This window comes from Delphinus delphis, chromosome 19, assembly GCF_949987515.2.
Source record: "Delphinus delphis chromosome 19, mDelDel1.2, whole genome shotgun sequence".
NCBI classification, from domain to species: domain Eukaryota; kingdom Metazoa; phylum Chordata; class Mammalia; order Artiodactyla; family Delphinidae; genus Delphinus; species Delphinus delphis.
The window spans coordinates 9,514,813-9,535,548 of NC_082701.1; the positions used below are offsets into that span (position 1 = coordinate 9,514,813).

Genomic DNA, 20,736 nt, shown 5'->3' on the forward strand with positions numbered 1-20,736 from the left:
TGCTTTATGTTTTAAAAATGATCAATGTTTTGATTGTTTTGCAAGAAAGAAAGACAATGGAGTAACATACCCTTGAGTATGTTTAAAAAAATATATGAACATGTGCTCCCTGCCTGCTTGATCAGGAAACTTGTGCATTACATTTTTTTTAATTAGCTTTTTAATGGTTTTATCAAAACAAAACAAACAAAAAAAAAAACAAAAAAAAAGAAAAGAAAAAAAAAGTTCCTGCAAAATTGCAGATCAACAAAAGCTGGTTTTATAGAGGATCATGAACTATGCACAAACTGGTTCAAGACTTTTTTCTCAAGTTCAGTAGTGTATTTAGCTAAACAGACCTTCCTCAGAGTAAGTGCATCTCATTGCCATTACATGCGTTCTGTATATTTGATGTACACGTCCCTGCGTTATGTACACCAAATATACGTGCGCGCGTGCCCGTGTGCACCCAGACATACAGCTTCCCATGCTGCATTTAGCATCGAGTTGTAGAAAACTGATATTTTTAAATTGAGGATGGAAGTAAAGATTCTCTCTGTTTTTGTTTTTTGTTGGGGTGGGTTTGGTTTTTTTCTTTGGACCTTTTATTTTGAATTAAAGATGTCTGTAACTCTGAGATTAAAAGACAAGTTTGTGGCTTTTAATGTTTTTCCTCATAGAATGTGATTGTTGAAGAAAATGCACCGAAAGTTGCTTTCAAAAGTACAACGCTTTGTTGAATCTTAATAAATTGCAATTTTTTTTCTTGGCTGTTCAAATAAATGTGTTTTTTATTTTTCAGAGGCGGATGTCATCCAAATTCACTTTGTATGTGTTGGGAGAGAGAGTTGTCCTACTGTGTGTAAGAAATTCCCTGTGTCGTCTTATGCCGTCCTCAGAGTTCACGTGTATAATCAGATACCCTCCAAGTTTTGGTTGCTTGACTTGTGATCTTATCATTTGTTTTGTGGTTTTGCAGTCCACACTGAAATCTTATTACTAGTCTTCGAGAGGTGCAGTAGAGCCTGGACCCACCGGCTCCGTGTGGGAACCGGTGTCATCTGGGGCAGCCGTGGGACGTGGCCCCAGCCGAGGACCATTGCTCGCTCTCACCCATGACCCAGTTTGGGCATAAGAAATATTCGGAGAGAGGAGAGTAGTGAAGGTCTTTTGGGGCTTCCATGGTGACACGGTGGTTAAGAATCCTCCCGCCAGTGCAGGGGACACGGGTTCGAGCCTTGGTCCGGGAAGGTCCCACATGCCACGGAGCAACTAAGCCCGTGCGCCACAACTACTGAAGCCCGCGCACCTAGAGCCCGTACAAGAGAAGCCACAACAATGAGAAGCCCGCTCACCACAACGAAGAGTAGCCCCCGCTCACTGCAACTAGAGAAAGCCTGCGTGCAGCAAAAAAGACCCAACGCAGACAAAAATAAATAAATAAAAAAATTTTTTTTAAAAAAAAAGGTCTTTTGTTTTTCCTAGACATTCGTTTCGGTAAAGTAGCCTTAGCTAACTTTACAGAGCGTCTTGTACAAGCACAGTTGAAGTGACGGCACTGGGCAAAGCAGCAGCAGCCTTCTCCCCACGGGGTTCAGGCGGCAGTCAGAACACTCGGGTCTGGCTCTCAGGTCCACCCCTGGGTCGCCTGCCATGACCTTAAGTAAGTTCAGCACCAGTGCTCCTGTCACGTCAGGATTGTAAAGACAGCCTCTTGAAAACCAGCCAGAGTGTCCTTTGTGACCCCCGCTCAGAGACCAGCAGAGTGAGTGTCTTTTTCTCTCCACTCTTAGGTGCCTCGGCCACGTTTTATCGAGAAGATAGGACCCGGGTTGGCCCCCGCAGGCGAGACGGCGAGCTCCCGGCTCTGACTGGCCTCTTTAGAAAGCGGAGGAGGAAAGCGCAGAAGAGCCGTCATCCGGAGGAGAAGCGAAAGGCTAGAACGAAACTCATGGAACTCAGAATGTGGACAGTGGAATGTACTTGACACCCTACCCTTGTACGCACCTGGAGGCACCGACCCTGCCGGAGCTGTGAGCAGCCCTTCTGCAAGTGTTCGTTCAGTGCCCGTGAGTCCAGCATCGCTACAGGGAGCGAGCCGGCCCCATGCCTGCTCCTAGGAGAACAAGCCCAGTGCCTCCAGGTTGAGGCGGGCTTCATGGAGGAGGTGGCACTTTCCTCCCAGGCCCAGGGGAAGTAGGGAACAGGTGGGGAACACAGGGTAAGCCAACCGACGGCCTCATGGCCTGGAGTGGAGGTGGCTCCTGGTACCCACAGGTGAAAAGGAGGCTCGGTGTCTGGGATCAAGAGAAAAATCAAGGCTCAGAGCTGCACTTTTTAAAAAAATCATTGTGGCGATACCGTGGGAGAAGGCAAAGAAAGAAGGCAGGGTGCTCAGTGGGTAGAAGCTTGATGTGAGAAGGGACTGTTGAATGGAGAGGAGAGGCCAGGAGAGAGCCATCTTGGCCAGCACTGATTCTAACCGCATAAACGACAAGATCCGAGGAGCTGAGCTGCTGAGCACGCGTTCACTCAGGAAGGCATTTCGAGAAGATTCTTTGCAGGAATAGAACATATGGGGTGGATCACGGAGAAACCATGTAAGAGTCGTGGTGGAAACATGTAGTTAACTTACTAGCTTTACACATCAGTTTTCACAGCTTAGCTTGTGTGGGACCGTCCCCTGAATGGCAGACCGTGTGGCAGGCCTGGCCCCGGAGCCTGGATCCCCAGTCATCGTGAAAACCAGAAGCACATTTCCAAATGCTCCCTAAGTGCGCAGAAGTCTCAGGCTTAAGTGACATTTCGCTGGTTCTCCACCCTGGCTGCGTGTTAGAATTATCCAGAAAGTTTTATAAATCCCAGTGCCAGGGCACATCTCAAGAGTTTTTACATCTCCCCAGTTGGTTCCACTGAGCAGCCAGGGCAGAGGCGGTGTCAGAGGGAGCCTGTCAGGCTGAGACTGTCGGCCGCCTACCCACTGGAATAGCCATTTCCAAGAGTTCAGTGCGTCTCATTTGGCAGTCATAGCTAGCTTTTTGCTTTTTTTTTTTTTTTTTTTTTTTAGCAAAACTGCTATGTGCCAGGCAGGGTGCTAAGCACTGTGTAGAACTGTCTGTTGTTTCAACAGCCCCACGAGGTGAGGACTGAGACTGGGAGAGGTTACAGAATGTGCCCGAGGCCATGAGCTGATGAGGGTCAAATCCAGGCCCATCTGACTCCACAGCCATCGCTCGCTGGGTGAGCCCCACACAGGATCCACCACGGAATATTCCAGCTGGAGGACCTTGAGGCCACGTGTGTATCAGAAACAGCTTCGATGGGCGACAGGTGTGCCTGTAAGGAGACCTGGCTGCAGCAGTAGCAGGGCTGGCGAGCCTGGAATTTGTACAGGGCCAGGCAGGGTGGTGCCGCAGCCCTGGGCAGAATTTCTTCTCCGGAAAACCTCAGCCTTGCTCTTGAGGACTTCCGACTGATTGGATGAGGCCCACACACGTCACTGGGGATAAAACCCTTAAAGCCAGCTGACTGGGTGCCGAGCACCTACAAGATGCCTTCACAGCAACTCCTCAGGTGGCGCTTGAGTCGACAGCCGGGGCCACCAAATGACCATCACACGTGGCTTCTGCAGAAATACCCGCCGGCCTTTCACCTATTTGTCGTCAGCAGCTCGTCCTGACTGACCTCATAGTTGTTGCAAGGCAGGCGAAGTGGGCCCAGTCATAGCTGGTGGCAGTGCCAACTCAGACTGGATGTGGTCGGTTTATGTCCATCCATCCAAAAGTGCATCCTCTTCACACAGAGGCAGACATCTGCGGGGGTGCTGGCCCCTAGAGCCCAGGCGAGTGTCCTCACCCGACCTCACCCAGCGGCACTCATGCCCGGAGACACAGCCCAGGCCAGCTACTCGTAGAGGTCCTTAAGCACCTCCTGGCTGGGACCAGCCACAACAGGCCCAGGAATCCTGCCTGATCTGTCGGGTGCCCGAGAAAGTCAGGTGACAGTCTGCCCCTGGACGTCTGCCAAATGCAGGAGCACCCTGCGTGGGACCATCCTCAGAAGAGGGACCATTCGGGGTTAGCGTGGGCACAGCTGGGAGCACTGCTAATGGCAGTGGCATCTTCACTGCGGGGCTGGCCTGGCCCCCCCAGGCCAGGTTTGCTCTCCCAGGTTCCCCGCTGGGATGAGGAACGTGGGCCCATCGCCGCTCTCCCATCCTTTCCCACGGCGGCCGCTGCCCCAGCTCCTGTGGACAGCGGGCGCTGGGGCTGTGACAGCTCCGTCCCCTCCTCCCCGCACCCTCTGGTCCACGGCATCCCACAGGCTCCTCAAGCACAGCCGGGCAGGACCCGGGGTCACCCCCCACCAGTCACGGCAGCCAGACCCCGCTCCTGCCACAGGCCTGGGCGCTGGCTGCCCTTCGGCCTGCAGGCTCCTCTCCCCACGGCTTACTAGCAAATGACCCACCCCGGTCCCGCCCTATATTTTCCCTCCACCCCCACCCCAGGAACCACTAGAGCATCACTTCGTCACCCTCCACACACCCCCGTTCTTGTCCCCGCACAGCACAGGCTGGCAGGGCAGCGACTGAAGCTGCAGCGTGGTCCATCCCTGCCATCGGGGGCGGGGCCAGAAGAGGGCGCCCTGCGCTCAACACTGAAGCCGCACAGAGTCTGCTTCATGGGGAGCCCGGCACCAGGGGAGGCCCCTCGGGCATCTGGTAGGCCGCAGGGCCCTGGCCTGACAAGGAGAGCAGCCTTGAAGAACCAGAGGGAGAAACTGAAGGGGCGGCACACGCACGAGGCCGAAGTTCCCATGACCTCGGCCTGGAGGTCGTCCACGGGCTGTACCTACAGCCCTGGGCACCTGGGCAGGCCTGAACATAAGCATGGACTCCCACGAGACAAGCCCACTTCGCAAAATGTGTTTAATCAGGATAAATAGAGTCCTGGGCAGGGTCCACCGGGGGTGCTCCAGCCTCAGACGGGCTGCAGACTCCCGTCACCTTCCCCGTGTCCCAGCGGGCCATCTCCAGGCGGCATCTGTGCCTGCAGGTCCATGGGAACCGAGGGTGACAGGGTGACAGGGTTCCCGGGCTGCCAGGCCCAGCGCTGTCCTACTGGGCATCCCAGTCGTCTGTGAATACGGCCGGGGGCATCACGGCCTCCTCGGTTCTACCAACCCTGCCAGAAAGCGGAGTCGGCAAGGGGCCTCGCTCGGGAGGCTGAGAAGCCCCACGGTCATCCCTCTGGCCAGCCGAGGCCACAGGATCCCCGGCAGCCTTCCTCAGGAGCTGTTTCCAGGCCTCCCAGGGCTGAAAGGCTCTGGACAGAAGTGGAAGGAGCCGGACGAGGCCGAGACTCACCACCGGTAGGCCTCGGCAAGGGAGGGAGTGGGGTGGGCAGGGGATCTTGTTAGATGGCTCATTCTGGGGGCTCCTGCTGCCTGGGGTCGGGGCGGGGGAGCCCCAGGGGCCTCGACCTGCAGACCTCAGCTGGCCCACCTGGCCGGGCAGGGGTCGAGGAGGGGTGTGTGTGCATTCCCGTGGGTGGCCTGTGTGTCCAGGCAGCAGGACGATGTCTGAGTTCATCTCCCCTTCCCTGGGCTCAGCCGCAGGTAACAGTTGAAGGGTGAGATGTGCGGCCACAGGAGCAGCCCCAGCCCTGCGCCAGGGCAGCCGGGGCTGAGGCAGCAGCACTCGGTGGGGTGGGGGCGGGGGGCAGGGGGGGTGTTCACCTCACGGGGAGAATGGGGGCAGGGGTCTGAGAAGGCCAGCCAGGCTGACCCCCGACCCATCAGGACGCGGGTGGCAGAGGGACTTCCCTGGTGGTCCAGTGGTAAAGAATCCGCCTTCCAGTGCAGGGGATGCGGGTTCGATCCCTGGATGGGGAACTAAGATCCCACGTGCCGTGCGGCAACTAAGCCCACGCGCCACAACTACTGAGCTCGCGTGCCTCAACTAGAGCCCGCGTGCCACAACTACAGAGCCCACGCACTCTGGAACCCACGCTCCACAACAAAAGAGCCCACATGCCTCAACGAAGATCCCGCGTGCCGCAACTAAGACCCGACACAGCCAAAAAATAAATAAAATAAATAAATATTTAAAAAAAGAAAGACGGGGGTGGCAGAGAGGAGGGAAAGGGCATGAGAGACCCCCAGCTCCACCTTGCCCCCTGCACACAGTTCCTTCATTTCTTTTTTTTCCTTTCTCAGCAAACTTAAGTTTTCTTCCTCCCCCAAATACCCCACACACCTGAGGAGGAAAGGTGGGGAAAGAGGGTAGGGGAGTCCCAAGGGGCTGCAGGCCACCCCGGGCCGCCGGCAGCCACTTCCCTCCCCACCGCCGGCGGGAAGAGGCCTCCTGGTGCAGCACCTGTTCCTTCTCCCCCACACACTCCCCTCCAGGGCCCCTCACCTGCTCCTCTCCTTCCTCTCATAGATACGCTGAAGCTTGTTGATTAAGAAGATTTTGTCTTCCCCCTCCTAGAAATGCCAGAACACAAAGGCTGAGAAAACATCCATCGCGTGTCCGTCCAGAAGTGCCCTGTTCCAGACTGCACTTGGGGTAGCTCACAAAGAGTGTCTGACATCACAAGCACAAAAAGTTTAAAGAAGGGGGACAGAGGCACCAAACAAGGACAAGGAAATACCAAGAGCCAAGTAGTGGGCGCGCGCGCGCTGCGCGCGCGCGCGCGCGCGCGCGCACACACACACACACACACACACACACACACACACACACACACACACACACACACGCATCTAAGCTTCCTAGTGGCCAAGGTGAAAAGGGAAATGTGATCAGTTGCACAGTGAGGGCTGCCTACCCAGCCTGACTCAATGTACAACCGGCCCTGACACTTAGTCTGTCTTGGGCAAATTACCTCCCCTCTGACCTCGGTCACCATCTGTAAAAGAGGGATACAAATGTCTGTGTCATGGGGCTTTTATTAGTTTTCTATTGTTGACCTAATCAATTATGGAAACTTAGTGGTTTAAAACAACACAAATGCAACATCAGTTCTGGAGGTCAGAAGTCCAAAATGGGTCTCAGTGGGCTAAAATCAAAGAGTCAGCAGGGCTGGTTCCTTCTGGAGCCTCTGGGGAGAATCTATCCTTGCCTGTTCCAGCTTCTGAGTCTGCCCACATCCCTGGGCTCATGGCCTCCTTCAGAGCCAGCAATGGCCAGTCCAGTCTTTCTCACACCTCTTTCTCTGACAATGACTCACCCACTTCCTTTCTTAAGGACCTTACGATTACATCATGCCCACCCGAATAATCCAGGATAATCTCCCACCTCCAGGTCAGCTGATTAGCAACTGTAATTCCATCTGCGAACCTAATCCCACAACCCCAATGCCACGTAACCGTGGCATATTCACAGCTTCTGGGATTAGGACAAAGACGTCTTTGGGGCAGGTATTGGCCAACCCAGGGCTCTTTCGACAAGTGACTGTGAAAACGCACATAAAGCTTTAAGTCTGGGACCCAGTAAACATCAGGCGGATTTCAGGGCCCATCGAACCCCGGGGTCAGACTGGATTCCTCGCAGGGAGTCTTCACAAAGGGAAAACAGCAATTTGGTCAGGATGCGTTCTGGGCGCTGGGGACCCTGGCTCACCCACGAAGGCACTGAGACACTACGAGGTGGGACCTCCTTAAGAGACCTCCCTGTTTTCTCTCCATCGAGTTGGTGGGTACAGAGGGCTGTGCACCTGAGTAAGCCACAAGCCCAGGCCAGGGAAAAGATGTTCCAAGCGCAGGCTGAGATCAGAAGTGTGGCCCCAAAGACTCAGAACCAGGGCCAGCCTCGGCCTTGGGAGGACACAACCTGCAGCAAGGGCTGCCTGGGGAACCGTCCTTCAGCTCCTAGAGGAACGGCGGGCGGAGCTGGGATTCCCCTCCCGACGCTGCTGTGCGTCCCACCACCACGGGACACCGCAGGCCCCAAAACTCTACAAGGTAGGGCAGGAGCCGGTTGGGAAAAGCCCACTTCCAATAGCTGTACCTCAGCCAAAATGCCCAGCCTGAGCCCTGCCCTCGGTTTGTGAAAGGGGAGGAGAGGGGTTACCTTGTACTGCCTTACTTATAAACCTATAAAAAGTGGGAGCTGTCCCCAGGGCATCCTTCCACCCAAGAAGACCTGACCCAGAGTCCTTGCACCAATTAGCTAGCAGCAGAGTCACAGGCGAGCTGCACCCCAGCCCTGTCCTGCCTCGGCTGACACCCAGCAGCTGACCCCCAAGTCATTTCTAACGGAGAGTGGCTGGTGGCCACCAGCCCTGAGGTGACCACCTAGGGGACACAGGCACCAGCTGGCCCCAAGGTGGGCTCAAGCATTAAGTACACAAGTGAGAAACTGGGAAGGAAAAGGAAAAAAGAAGAAACAGCAGTGGGGAGAGTGATGTCAGGGCCCTGGGGGCAAGGTTGGGGCCCTGGGGATGAGGTCAGGGCCCACCAAGTGTTCAGGGGAGACCTGCTGTCACTGACAGGTGCCGCTGAGCAGCCAGCCCAGACCCCGGGAGGACAGGACCAGGTGAAAGGCCATTCCTGTCTGGGGAAATGCCAGCCCAAGTGACTCTGACCTGCGGGGCAGTGACTTGTTTTCAAGGTGATGGGAGGCCCAGTAACTGCGCAAGGAGGGAGGGACAGCCTGCGGGCAAGGCTGGGCAGCCTCTAGTGGGGATGCGGGGCGGGGGGGCGTGGGGTGTGTGGAGGGGCCGCGGGTGTGAGCCAGCAGGCACCCCCGAGGTGGGAGCCCAAGGGGCACTCACGTTGCTTAGCTGCTCCTTGAGGAGGCAGATGACTTTCCGCTGGCCCTTCACCACCTGGATGTTGAGGTAGATCACGGCCCTGCGGGAGATGGCCGCTCAGGCTGGGCCCCCCGCGCAGGAGCCCCGGGGGAGGGAGACCAGGGCCCCCACCCGGGCCTGCCCCGCACTCACAGCAGCAGAGCCGACGCCAAGTAGACGGGGAAGGCACTTTCCACCAGGTACCGGTGGATCCAGGGCAGCCAGGAGACCCCGGGGCCCGCCTCCTCCAGCTGGCGCACCCACACCTTGCCTGCCTCATACATGGTGTCCAGGGTCCGGAAGGGGCCGCAGATGCTCGAGGGCTTCACCCTGGGGGAAGAGGGCGGGCGGCTTGACCCCTCAGCCCGGACAAAGGCCACCTCCACACCACCCAAACCGCGGCCACCAGCCACAGCGGCCCCAGGGGGCAGCTCCCCATCCCGCGCCCCCAGAGGCCGAGGGCCCACTCACTGCCAGATGGCGTAGCAGAGGAAGACGGCAGCGCCCAGAAAGGAGGGGAAGCAGAGCAGCGAGATGAAGACGGTGCTCATATGGGAGGCCTTCCAGGGCCTGCGGGGCGCCTGGCAGTTGGCCATCAGGCTGGTCTGGGGACAAAGGTTGCGCTCTGCCACCACCCTGCCACCCACCCTCCCCCAGGCCTGGTGGGGCCTCCAAGAGGGAAGGGGGCAAGGCCGGCAGTGGGCTGGGGGTGTTCTGCTTGCAGGGGGAGCCCGAGCCGATCCCCCAGGACAGCCCCGCAGAGAAGCGGACACTCAGAATCTCAGCCCACAGGCTGGAAAGGGCCAGCGGGGCTACCTCCCGGTCTACGGAGGGGAGACTGAGGCTCACGGGGGGCAGGCTGGCCAGGTCACCTGCATGTGAAAGGGTTGATACTAAAAGCCACCTCCACTGACTGAAGGTCTCCACCGTGCCCGACGCTTTATAAACGTCATCTCCGGCAGCACCCCCAGAGCAGCATCACGTTGTACAGAGGAGGAAGCACAGGACCAGGGAGAAGGACCTGGCCCTGAGCACTCCCAGCCCCCCGGCCCTAAGCCCTGGCCCGTGCGCACGGGCACCTGGCAGTGACCACGGACCCTGACAAAGGCAGTGATGCAGGGGCGGGACGGGGGTCAGCTGTGGCCCGTGGGACTGACCCCAGAGGGTGGCCCTGGGCTGCCAGCCCCACACCACTTGGCTCAGGGCTCCGCATCTGCCGGCCCAGCGGCCACCCTGGCTGCACGATCTCCCCAGGCCCCGCCGCCCTCCCAGGGACCCAGCGGCACCTCTACCTTCTTGACGTAGAAGAGGAACAGCAGCTTGATGATCTGCATGGCGGGGAGGAGCGGGGAGAAGAGGACCCCCAGCCTGAGGAGAGCGAGGAGAGGAGAGGGCTGCATCCCAGAGGCTGGGTCCCCGGGGAAGTGAGGGTCAGGTCCCTCCAGATCCCCAGGGCTGCGTCTTGCTGTGGCCCAGGGGGAAGCAGTCAGCCTCCCCAAGGGCCAGGCACTGGGACACAAGTGGGAGATGCTCACCAGGTCAGGGTCTGCCCGTAAATCAGCTCCAGAACATTCCCCGCAATGTCGAACTCGGGCTTCCCCTTCCTCTGAGACCTCTTCTCAGAGATGAGCCTGGGCAGAGGAACCACTGGGGTCACGCAGGAGGGCCAATCCCCAAGACAGACCCTCGTCCCCACCCCGACCCGCACGCCAAGCTGAAGACCCTGCCCGCCCCACCAGGGTGCCCAGTGATGCAGAGGGGAGACGGCGGCCTGGGGTCCCACCCTGAAGGGTCCACACTGCAGCCAGCTTCATCTCCGTCCTTTTTCTAAGCATGTATGGATACACCCAGGTATAAATGTGCACGTCAGCATCAAATGTTTTACTGCCTTTTTTTTTTTTTTTTTTTTTTGGCTGCGTTGTGTCTTCGTTGCTGCACGCGGACTTTTCTCTAGTTGTGGCGAGCAGGGGCTACTCTTCATTGCAGTGCACAGGCTTCTCATTGCGGTGGCTTCTCTTGTTGCAGAGCACGGGCTCTAGAGCACAGGCTCAGTAGTTCTGGCACGTGGACTCAGTAGTTGTGGCTCGTGGGCTCTAGAGCACAGGCTCAGTAGTTGTGGCTCGTGGGCTCTAGAGCACGGGTTCAGTAGTTGTGATGCACGGGCTTAGTTGCTCCGCGGCATGTGGGATCTTCCTGGACCAGGGCTCGATCCCATGTCCCCTGCATTGGCAGGCGGATTCTTAACCACTGCGCCACCAGGGAAGTCCCTGTTTTACGGCTTTTTTAAAATCTTATTATTATTAAATTCATATGTTCTCAAAGAAAACACAAAAAGAAGGAAACGACACCTACAATGCTAGCACTCATAGCCAGGACATCTGAAAACGTTCCTCTACTTTCTGTTCTTCCTCCCCACCCCTTTTTCCTTTGTATGAGACAGATTATACCATATGCATCATTTTGAAACCTGTTTTCCTTTCCAACCTCAAAATAGGTTACATCCTGTCTCCTAAATGTTTTTCTCAGTTTATCGATATTTTACAGAAGAGCCGTCACGGGTAGAGATTTATGGCCCCAATCTGGGGTCAGGTCCTGATTTTCAGAGGCCTGAGAACCGCCTGAGTGACCCTCACCTCCACCACACAGGTGAGGATGCCAGGAGCCCTTCCACAGGGGGAGCCCAGGTGCCCAGGAGGTGAGCGCAGGGACCTGCCCCTGGGGCCTCACCTCCACACCAGCTCCCCCAGAAGCGTGTCCAGCAGCGTGAAGATGAAGTCCATCACCATGAGCCGGTACAGCTCCTGGCCCACAAAGTCCTCCCAGCACTGAAACGGACGCGGCCTCAGCCCCCAGTGCCCTGGTGCCCCCCACCTCCGCTCCCCATGCCCACCTCGGGGCCTCCAATACGCTTGTAGACCGGGCCAGGTAAGATGAGGTGAGGGCTGGCTGCTGTGAGGGGCCACCACGTCCACCCCCAGCCTGGGACCAGGGCAGACCCTCTTGAGGGGCCGGAGAGCCCCACGCCTCTGCCAGCACCGCCCAGCCCGCCCTCACCTGGTCCTTCAGGGTGCCCACCCTGCGGCCCAGCCAGTGGTAGCAAAGAATCCCCAGGATGACCACCTTCAGGATGAGGTTCCTGTGCAAAGAGGGGGGAGGGCGTGCACGGGCTGAGGGAGGGGTGCCTGGGAGACAGAGGTCCCGCCCCAGAAAGCCCCACCTGGCGGTCCCATCCGACCACGCACCTGCAGATGGCCACGTACACCTCTAGCACCGGGGAGTCGTGCCGCTCCAGGACGGCCAGGACGCGGAACAGGTAGGGGGCCCCCAAGTTGAGAAGGCAGACCACCAGGGGCAAGGCCAGCAGCGCCCAGTCCCGCTCAGCAGACACGCGGCTCTGCTATGGCAGTGGGAGGGCCAGAGGTCAGCGCCCCAAGGACAGAGGCAGGTCCACTGATGGGCCCGAGACGGAGGAGGGGTTCCCGGGGTGGAAGGAGGGGGTGGAAGTGGCAGGCACGCCACCCTCCACCCTAGGCCCAGTGTTCAAACCGCACAGGAAGGGGCGTGGGAGGGGGAGGACGGAGGATGGAACACAGGTGTGGCGGAAGAAAAGAGAAACCAAAAGAAGATGAGAAAACAAAAGGACAGAAAAATAGGGAGAGTGTTGAAACAGAACAAGAATGAGAACAAGGCTCGTGAGGGAAGTGGCCTCCAGGGAGGGCCCGGGCGGAGGCGGCGGGGCCCCAGGGGGCCCAGTCTAACGAAGCAGGCATTTGACCCCACGGCCGGAGCCTCCGCGGGGACCCCCCCATGCCCTCCCCGCACCTGGATCACGAGCTCTGAGAAGGTGTAGACGGCCAGGGCGCACACCAGCGTGGTCCCCAAACACAGCAGCCAAACGAGCCCCAGCACGGCCCCCTGTTGCAGCCGTTCGCACGCCCTCCGGGGGCGCTGCCACAGCTGCCCCTCGGCCAGAAGCTCCTGGGGGCGGCAGCGGGCCTGTCACCCGTGGCACAGACCCACGGAGACACGCAGACACACGCGCCACACCCCAGGAGACACGTGGAGCAGACACACAGGGAGGCTCGGGGAGCACCGGGGGTCGCCTCCCGCCCACCCCTGGGGCCACGGCCCGTCGCTCCCCCTGCTCTGGGGCCCCTCCAGGCACCAGGAGACCGCAGGACGGGGCCGCAGGCTGAGGCCTGCCCCAGCCGCTCCCACGCACCCTCCCCAGCCCTGCCTCCTGAGCTGTCCTGCCTGTGGAAAGCCGTACCCTCGCTGACCCGGAGCCCCAGGGCACTCCCTGGGGGCCCATCAGCCAGGTCAAAGCCGTGAGCTGCCCTGACCCGAATCCCGCAGCGGGAAACCCCAGACAGGCAGAGAACCTTCCGCGAGGCCCAGCCAGCCACCCTCGAGCCCTGAGGCCTTGGGCAGTGTCCTTTCGTGTACCCCAGGGCTATTCCGGGGACTGGGACACGTGCCAGCTGGCGCCCCGCAGGCCTCTGCCCGCGGGGGCTGGAGGACACGGGGACTCCGGGGAGAGGGCCCAAGAGCAGCCCTAACCCTCTCCCACTGGAGCAGGCCCTGACTGGTGTTCCCTGGATACGGGGTGGGGGACAGCGGCCCCAGGGCCCCTGGGCAGCTCACCTTCAGCTGGGTTCGGATATTGTCGTGCTGGAGGCGGCTGGCCCATTTCTGAGTCACTTTGTAGTCCCAGGAACAGAAAACAGTGACGGCATGGACCCCCGAAGTGCTGCCTACCCGGTAGCTCTCCCCAAAAGAGCGGGACATGCTGGGAGAAGCAGAGGCAGGCAGAGGGTGAGATGGGGCGGAAGGCGCAGAGGCTGGGAGAAGACAGATGGGATGCTCCCTGCAGCCAAGACCTACCACCCACTCAGGGGGGCCCTCCCGGCGCTGGATGGGCCTCCAGCCACTCTCCCTGCCCCACCTCTAGCCCAGAGCTCTCAGCCTCCTGGTGTGGACCGCCGGCCACTCTTAGATCAGCCCTGACCAACAGGGTGCCCGCCAGCCACAGGTGGCTAGAAGAGGGGTCAGGCTCCACTCCCCACCAACATGGCTGGCTGCCTCCCACCCAGACGTGGCTGCAGAGGGTGCTGGCTCACCTCAGGGCCTTTGCACTGCCTCTCCCGATAACCAAAACACCTTCCCCGGCCTTTCTCCAGCCCACCCTTATTTAACCTCCCTCTCTGGGATGAGTGCCACCGCCCTGGGGAGCTGGTCTGACTTCCTCTCCTATGCTCCAAAACACCGGAGCAACATAACACCAGGAGTTTCCCAGCCTCTTCATTGGCCCGTCTTCTCCTGTAGACAGCAAGCTTCTCAAGGACATGCACCAAACTCACTTACCTTCCTGTCCTGAGCAGAGCACAGCAAATGTTTGTGGAGTGGATGGGTGCGTGGATGAAAGTGTAGATGGATGAATGGAAGGAAGGCAGGATCCATGGATGGATGGATGGATGGAGTGATGATGGACGGATGAATGGATGAGGAAGTGATGGTGGATGGATAGGTAGCTGGACGGATGAATGGATGGGTAGCTGGATGGATGGATGGATGGACAGATGGATGTATGGGTGGATCAATGGCGCTCAGAGCCAGGGTCATAGAGTGGAGGGCTATTACCTGTACACCAGAGTGATGCAGGTGATAAAGAAAGCTACCCCCACGGTGAAGAGGTAGGCCAGGGGCATGTTGTAGGGCAGGCCGCCCGCCGCAGGCGTGCACTGGCCGCCATCCAGTGGGGAGGCACATGGCTGGTTCAGCGTCACGTTACTATAGTAGCCGTAGTACATGACGGTGTGGGTGAAGCAGCCCTGTAGAGAGGACGCCCGGCCACATCAGGGACTCTCCCCCTCCCTGCACCTGACCCACCCTCAGGCTTGGAAGGCAGATGGAGGGCACCCAGGGGGCAGGGCGAGGGGAAAGGCGGAAGGGGAAGGGCCAGGGCAGGGGCAGTGAGGAGAACACGGAGGTGGGCAAAGGGCCGCGGCCACCCTGGAGCTGCCAGGGCACCCCCCTCCCGGAGTCGCAGCAAGGGGTGGGGTGGGGATCCCTGGAGGAAGCCGTGACAAGGGGGCGCCTGCCCGCCCCCACCAAGCCTCACCCCGCCTGTGAGAAGCTCCAGGCCCCTGAAGGCGGGCGTGGAGCCCGAGGGCGCAGGCGGGAAGGCGGCCTGCACAGCCACGATAAAGGCCAGCAGTGGCAGCAGCAGCAGCGTGTTGAAGGCCAGCAGGGTCTTGAGGAAGAGGAAGTAGGAGAGAACGCTGGAGCCGAACTGGCCCCCGATCCGCTTCAGGGCGTAGTGCCAGGGCATCAGGGCCTGCAGCCCCGAGAGCAGCGCGAGCCCCAGGTTGTGCGACGCCTGTGGGGCCAGCAGCAGGACAGCCCTCAGGCGAGGCTGGAGAGGGGAGCCGGCCCCCAACCAGACCCCGGGCCAGGCCTAGAGCGCAGGGGCAGTGGAGGGGCAGCCGCTAGGGGAGGGGGGGGTCGATCACGCCCAGAGCCAGGCTGAAGGCTAGAGGACCCCACGAGCAGCACGCGGAGGGAGAACACATGGCCCCCCCTCAGCGCCCCCGCCCCCAGCCGCCCAGAGGCGCCTACCAGGATACAGCTGTCGCGCAGCCGGCTGCAGCAGGAGAGGAGCCCATGGCGCCCCCGGACCCTCCGCTTGCCCCTCGGGGGCCGGCTCTCCTCTCTGGGGGCAGAGGCAGCGTCAGGGCTTGGTCCACTCCCTCCCAGGGACCACCCGCCCACCGCAGGCTCAGGGCCCTTCTCACCAACCACCACGCCCAGCCGAGGAAGTGGGGCTGGGGTCCGCACGAGGCCGAGGGGCACTGACCGCAGGCAGCGTTTCTCGGCCAGGCTCAGCGGCATCCCCCGGAGCATGTGGTCCCGCTGGGCCACCGTCAGGCCCTGAAGCTCCTTCACCAGGAGGCCCCGTTTCTCTGTAGGAGCAGGAGGGAGCCCTGCAGGTTCCCCGCAGCATCCTTCCCTCCCTCCCACAACTGTGGCTGTTCCCCGGCAACACAGGCCTCTGCCGCCCTGCCGGGCCCGATGGCTCCTCTCTGCTAGGACACTGTGCTGCCCACCTGTCCCACACCCCCACTGGCCATCACTCTCTCACCTCCACCCCCTGGAGCCCAGGACACGATCAAGCTCCCAGCATCTTCCGAGGCCCAGCCCAGTGGCCCCTCTGCCTTGAACCAAACTCTCCTCTTGGGTCCCCACTCGCATCTTGCTTTGACCCCCCAATGCCCCTGAGCCCCGTCCACCCCCCACTCAGCAGTCCCCACTGTCCCCCCACCACATCCCACTATGCCAAGGCCTGGTGGGGTGAGAAGGGGAGGGCAGGACCTGGAGATCTGCCCCTCCCCTATGTCCTCGTTCCTTTCATCTTCACAACCACCCTGGAAAGGGGGTGCTATTTTAACCCCACTTTACACATAAAAAATGACCAGAAAGCAGACACCTGGCATGGTTTACACAATGAAACTGGAATGTCCATCCTGACCTCAGAGCCCACACCACCCTGCACTGCTCCGTCACCCACCAGCTGCAGGCCTTGGGTAAACAGGGAGAGGAAACACAGGCAGGGCCCCAGGAAGTACCCAAGCCCCTGGGCACTGATGCCAGAGATCACCTGGCTGAAGACCAACCTGTGAGCTGGGCCCTGCTCCCTCCTATGACCACTCTCCCTTGTTCCCCAGCCCCGCCACACAGGCCTCCGAGATACTCAGGCAAGCCGGCAGGCTCCCACCTCAGGGCCTTTGCCCATGCCCCATTGACTCTAGTGTCACTTCCTCCAGGAAGCCTTCCTGGGTCGCTCCAGGCTAGACAGGTTCCGTGACACTCTCCTGCGGCATGCCTTTCCTCAGCTGCCCTTATCTGAGCTTCAACCATCCACTTATCCATTTATTTGGTTCCTGTCTGTTTCACAAGGCAGACAATAAGCTGCATGAGAGCTGACTGGGTCTGCTTACCACCATCACATCCCAAAGCCAACACCAGCGTCTGCGACACTACAAATGCTCAACAGACGCTGTGGAGCGCGTGCCTGCATGAGCCAAACACTGTGCAGCTGGAAAGGCCCGCACTTCTCTACGCCAGTGGCCAGAACACCGAGACACTCCCATACCCCTGCAAAGAGACCTCACCGCTGGGGGCCTTCAGACAGCCCACTGCACCCCAGTCCCCCGACCCAGCCTGCTGACCTCCTCCCCACCGAGGCTCCGGCCCTCCCTCACTCACCCTCCTCCTCCAGGACCACGGGGTCCAGCTCCAGGTCGTACAGGCGGAGGCTGGGCCGGGCTGAGCGGCCCACATCTCTGAGCTGAGGCCAGCCGGCCCTGCGGCGCAGCCTCACTGTACGGCTGTAGTACTGGGAGATGATGGCGCCGCGGCTCCGGCCTGTGGAGGCCGCTGGTCAGGGGGGGGACGCGCCCCTCTTATGTAGAAGCAGGGGCTGCCCCCCCACTCCTTCCCAGGACCCATGAAAGTTCTTTCACGAGAGACCTCAAGCACCACCGGGTTCCCAAGAGCATATTTTTATCCCCGTGACGACTCCGGAGTCGTTTTTAGACCGCGGCGAGGCTGCATGGGACTGGGCTGGGCCTCCAAGCAGCAGACGGGGTGGGGTAAGAGCCGAAGAGGCCTGGCTCTGAGGTACACAGATCCCCGCCGGAAACCGCAGCCCAGCCCAGGGTCCAAAGGCAGAGGGTCCCACTCACCAATGGTGCGACTGGGCATGCTGGCCAAGATGCGGAGTGTGGCCGTGCTGTAGACAGGGGCGCCCTCGGGCCCCAGCAAGGCCTGGCGGTCACTGCCTGCCCAGCAAAAAAGACTCGTCCAGAGGTTCTACAGACACCACTGGCCGGAGATATCCCCTGCCCACCCGCTGCCCCAGGCTGCTAGGAGGGGCTTCCTGAGAGGTTGAGAGGCTCCGTGTCCGGCCCACACATCCCAGCACCCGGCCTGGGCCAGGGCAGGCGGGCTCACCTGAGGCCCCCAGGGCTCCAGCCCCCAGCACCCTCTGCTGCAGCTCCAGCCCCTCCTCGGCCACCCAGCGGCTCTGCTCCTGGATGAGCTGGTGGAAAGAGTCGTGCACTTCGCTCTCATCATAGGGGCTGGGCTCCTGGCTGCTGTGGTGAGAATGGGGGAAGGGGCAGGAGTTCAGGCTGCGGCTGACCCAGTCCTCGCCCCAGCAGCCTACCCCCTCTGAAGGGCTGAGGTCCAGACCACCTCTCCCTGGGGGTGATACATCCCAGCCCCCCAGCCCCACCTCAGAGCACTTACTCCTCTGGGTCCTGTGGGGTCTCAGGGACATTGAGGACAAAAGCCAGCGACCGGGACATATCTGCGGCCCACCCACAGCCAGTCTGCCGACCTAGGGTAGTTCAGAGCCTGGACACAGCCTCAGGAGCTTCCCGCTGCCCACGTGATGAGACAGAAAGCGTTACAGCAAAGTTAGCCTGGCACCCAGCTCCACTGCCCGCTCCCTGGGGACCATGGGGGGGGTGCCACTCCCAGCCCAGGCTGCCTGAGCCCCCATCCTGCCCCCATCCACACACAAACACCAAACGAGTGGCCAAGTGAGGGGCCCCAAATAATCCTCAGGCCAGAACGGATTGAGGGGGAGCTCATTCCGGAGGGAAGGAGGAAGGAAGTGAGGGGAGTCTGGGCAGCTCCCCACCGGCTTCCTCAGTGACGCCATCCCTGAGAGATGGGGAGCGGGTGGGGTGCCTGTAGATAGGTTCTCCATTCCCAGGGTTCTGACCCAGAGATGCCGCCCTCTGGGTGGGAAAGGTCAGAGCAGTTGAGACCTTCCCTGTGCCCGCCCGTGACCACACAGCACTTCCTCCCGGCCGGAAATCCCACAGACAGCTAGCAGCCTGGGCCCTCACCCCCACCAGCGCCTGACAGAACGGCAGACAGGATGGCCTCCTCGGCTGCGGCCCACCCTGCATCCCCCCCACAGGAGTCACTCCACGCCAGCCTGGGCGCGTCAATGTTGACAGCCCTCCTGGGAGACTCCCGTATATTCCATCACCTCCCGCAGGCCAGGGCAGCTGGCTGGGGGAGGGGTGCTGGGCGTTGAACAGGCAGCCTTTGTCCGGGCTCTGCCATCACCCAAGACAACTGAACCAGGGCGGCCTTGTCCAGGCTCTTCAGCCCGTGGGAGTGGGGCAAGGGCAGCAGGCTCCCAACCACCCCCTGAGTCCTGCAGGCTCTGCCCCAGCAAAACGGGGCCCAGCCCTCGGTCTGCCCTGTCCACCCCTCCTCGCTACCCTCACCCCCAGAGAACTCAGCACAGAGGAAAGCTGGCTCAGCTCAAGGGGCTTCCTCGGGCGAGGCCAGGGAGTCCAGACAGAGCAGGTTCCGCTAGGGCTGTACCCAGACAGTGCCCTCACTTAGGGGTGTTCAGTCTCTGAGCCCAGGCCGCACAGAGTCCAAGCCCCCTCCCCTTCTCTCTCACAGGAGCACAGGGTGGAGAAACCAGCAGAGAGAGGTCAGAGGTGGACTCTTAACTCCGCTTGAAATGGTAAGTAGCTGGGGCTGAGGGTGTGCCCCCCAATCCAGTCCCTAGAGCTGGAATTCCTTCCCAGGTTCAGATCTACAGGCCTCTCCCACACACCCCTTCTCCAGGAGGGAGAAGCAGGGAGATGGAAGGCGCTCAGAAGCTGCCTGGGGGATGGGGGCTCACCTGGGCACTGGCATCTGGGCACTGCCCAAGACTTCTGTCCGGCTGGTACCCAGCACCCTGGCACCCTCGCCCAGGCAGGGACAAGTCGGGCAGGAGCTCCCAGGGTGCACCATTCCTGAGCCGTGAGCCAGGTAGGGAGGGGCAGGGTGGGGCGCGTTTCCAGAAACCCCACCCCAGCCGGAAGCCAGTCCTCTGGGAGCAGCTACTGCCCAGTCAGCGCCGCGGCCCAGCCTCTGAGCCGAGGGAAGGCAGGAACTCCGAGAGACCCTGGACCCCTCATCTGCCAGTCTCCCACACGCCCACTTTTCACCAGTGGTACCCACCTGCAAACCCAGCCTCCCCACCCTTTCCCATCCCGAGAGACACACACCACCGCCCTCTCCCCTGACGCCCGCCACCTGACTGTTGGGGTGAGCTGAGATCTTCACGTCCCCCGCCCGGACACCCCTGAGAGAGTCAACTCTGGTAGTGAACTCAGGGAGATCCAAGAGAACCCGAGGAGTCAACTCAGTGCCCAGTGGCCCCAGAGGCCCAAAGGAATTCGGAGGGGGTGGAGCTGGTGGCCGCAGGGGAATTGGATGGGGCTAGGAGGACGAGGGCGAGGTCCCCAAGCCCCGGAGCTGCGGCCCCCACCCACGACCCGGCATCCGCATCCCGGCACTGGCCTAGGAGGCGCTGGGGAGGAGGGGCCCGGCGCGCGGCTCACCTGTCCCCCGCGAGGGCCGCCGGAAACTGTGTCTGGGCTCCACCAGCTGCGGGAGGGGTCGTGAGGTCAGAGGGAGGGAGTGGCCAAGGGCCCTGGGGCGACCTGTGAGCTTATCAGGCCTGGCGGGGCCAGGGTGCTGCTCCGCCCAGCCCGGCCCACGTGGCGACGGGGCTCGGACAAGTCACGTGACCCGGCTGGGGGGGCGCGCCCCGCTCCTCCTGCTTCCCCTCCCCGTCGAGCCCTCGGCGACTGTGCCCTCTCCCCACCAGCTTCCGACCCCTCCTCTCACCCCACCCTGAGGTCTGACCAAGATGAAGGCGGCGAGTGTCTGGAAGTGTTCCAATCTCCGGTTGAAGCCAATTTCTGTGGGACTCAGTTTCCCCAAGTTTCAAATGGAGACAATGATTCCAGACCCTCCCACTTCCCAGGGCGATTATCAAAATAACACCATGCGGCAAAGCCACACGGATACGGCGGGCGTTGCAGGATTACGTTGTGTAACCCCTTCCTCCAGCACAGCCTCCTGCGACAACTAGCCC

At 60.5% G+C, this 20,736-nt stretch overlaps 1 protein-coding gene across 1 annotated transcript; it reads right to left on the reverse strand.

Annotated features, from left to right (window-relative positions):
* Positions 1 to 4,888: 4,888 nt before the first annotated feature.
* TMC6 (transmembrane channel like 6) lies at positions 4,889 to 19,609 on the reverse strand. The gene is made up of 21 exons (XM_059997845.1): positions 19,492 to 19,609; positions 18,084 to 18,217; positions 17,787 to 17,929; positions 17,519 to 17,614; positions 17,040 to 17,198; positions 15,631 to 15,736; positions 15,393 to 15,486; positions 14,896 to 15,153; positions 14,415 to 14,605; positions 13,419 to 13,563; positions 12,597 to 12,752; positions 12,017 to 12,171; positions 11,829 to 11,910; positions 11,502 to 11,599; positions 10,310 to 10,405; positions 10,067 to 10,142; positions 9,246 to 9,379; positions 8,928 to 9,104; positions 8,757 to 8,835; positions 6,398 to 6,465; positions 4,889 to 5,162 (listed from the first exon to the last, which is right to left on the reverse strand). Exons 2-21 carry the CDS (start codon positions 18,140 to 18,142, stop codon positions 5,096 to 5,098), a joined length of 2,439 nt encoding a protein of 812 aa, XP_059853828.1. The 5' UTR covers positions 18,143 to 18,217; positions 19,492 to 19,609; the 3' UTR covers positions 4,889 to 5,095.
* Between the last annotated feature and the right edge of the window lie 1,127 nt (positions 19,610 to 20,736).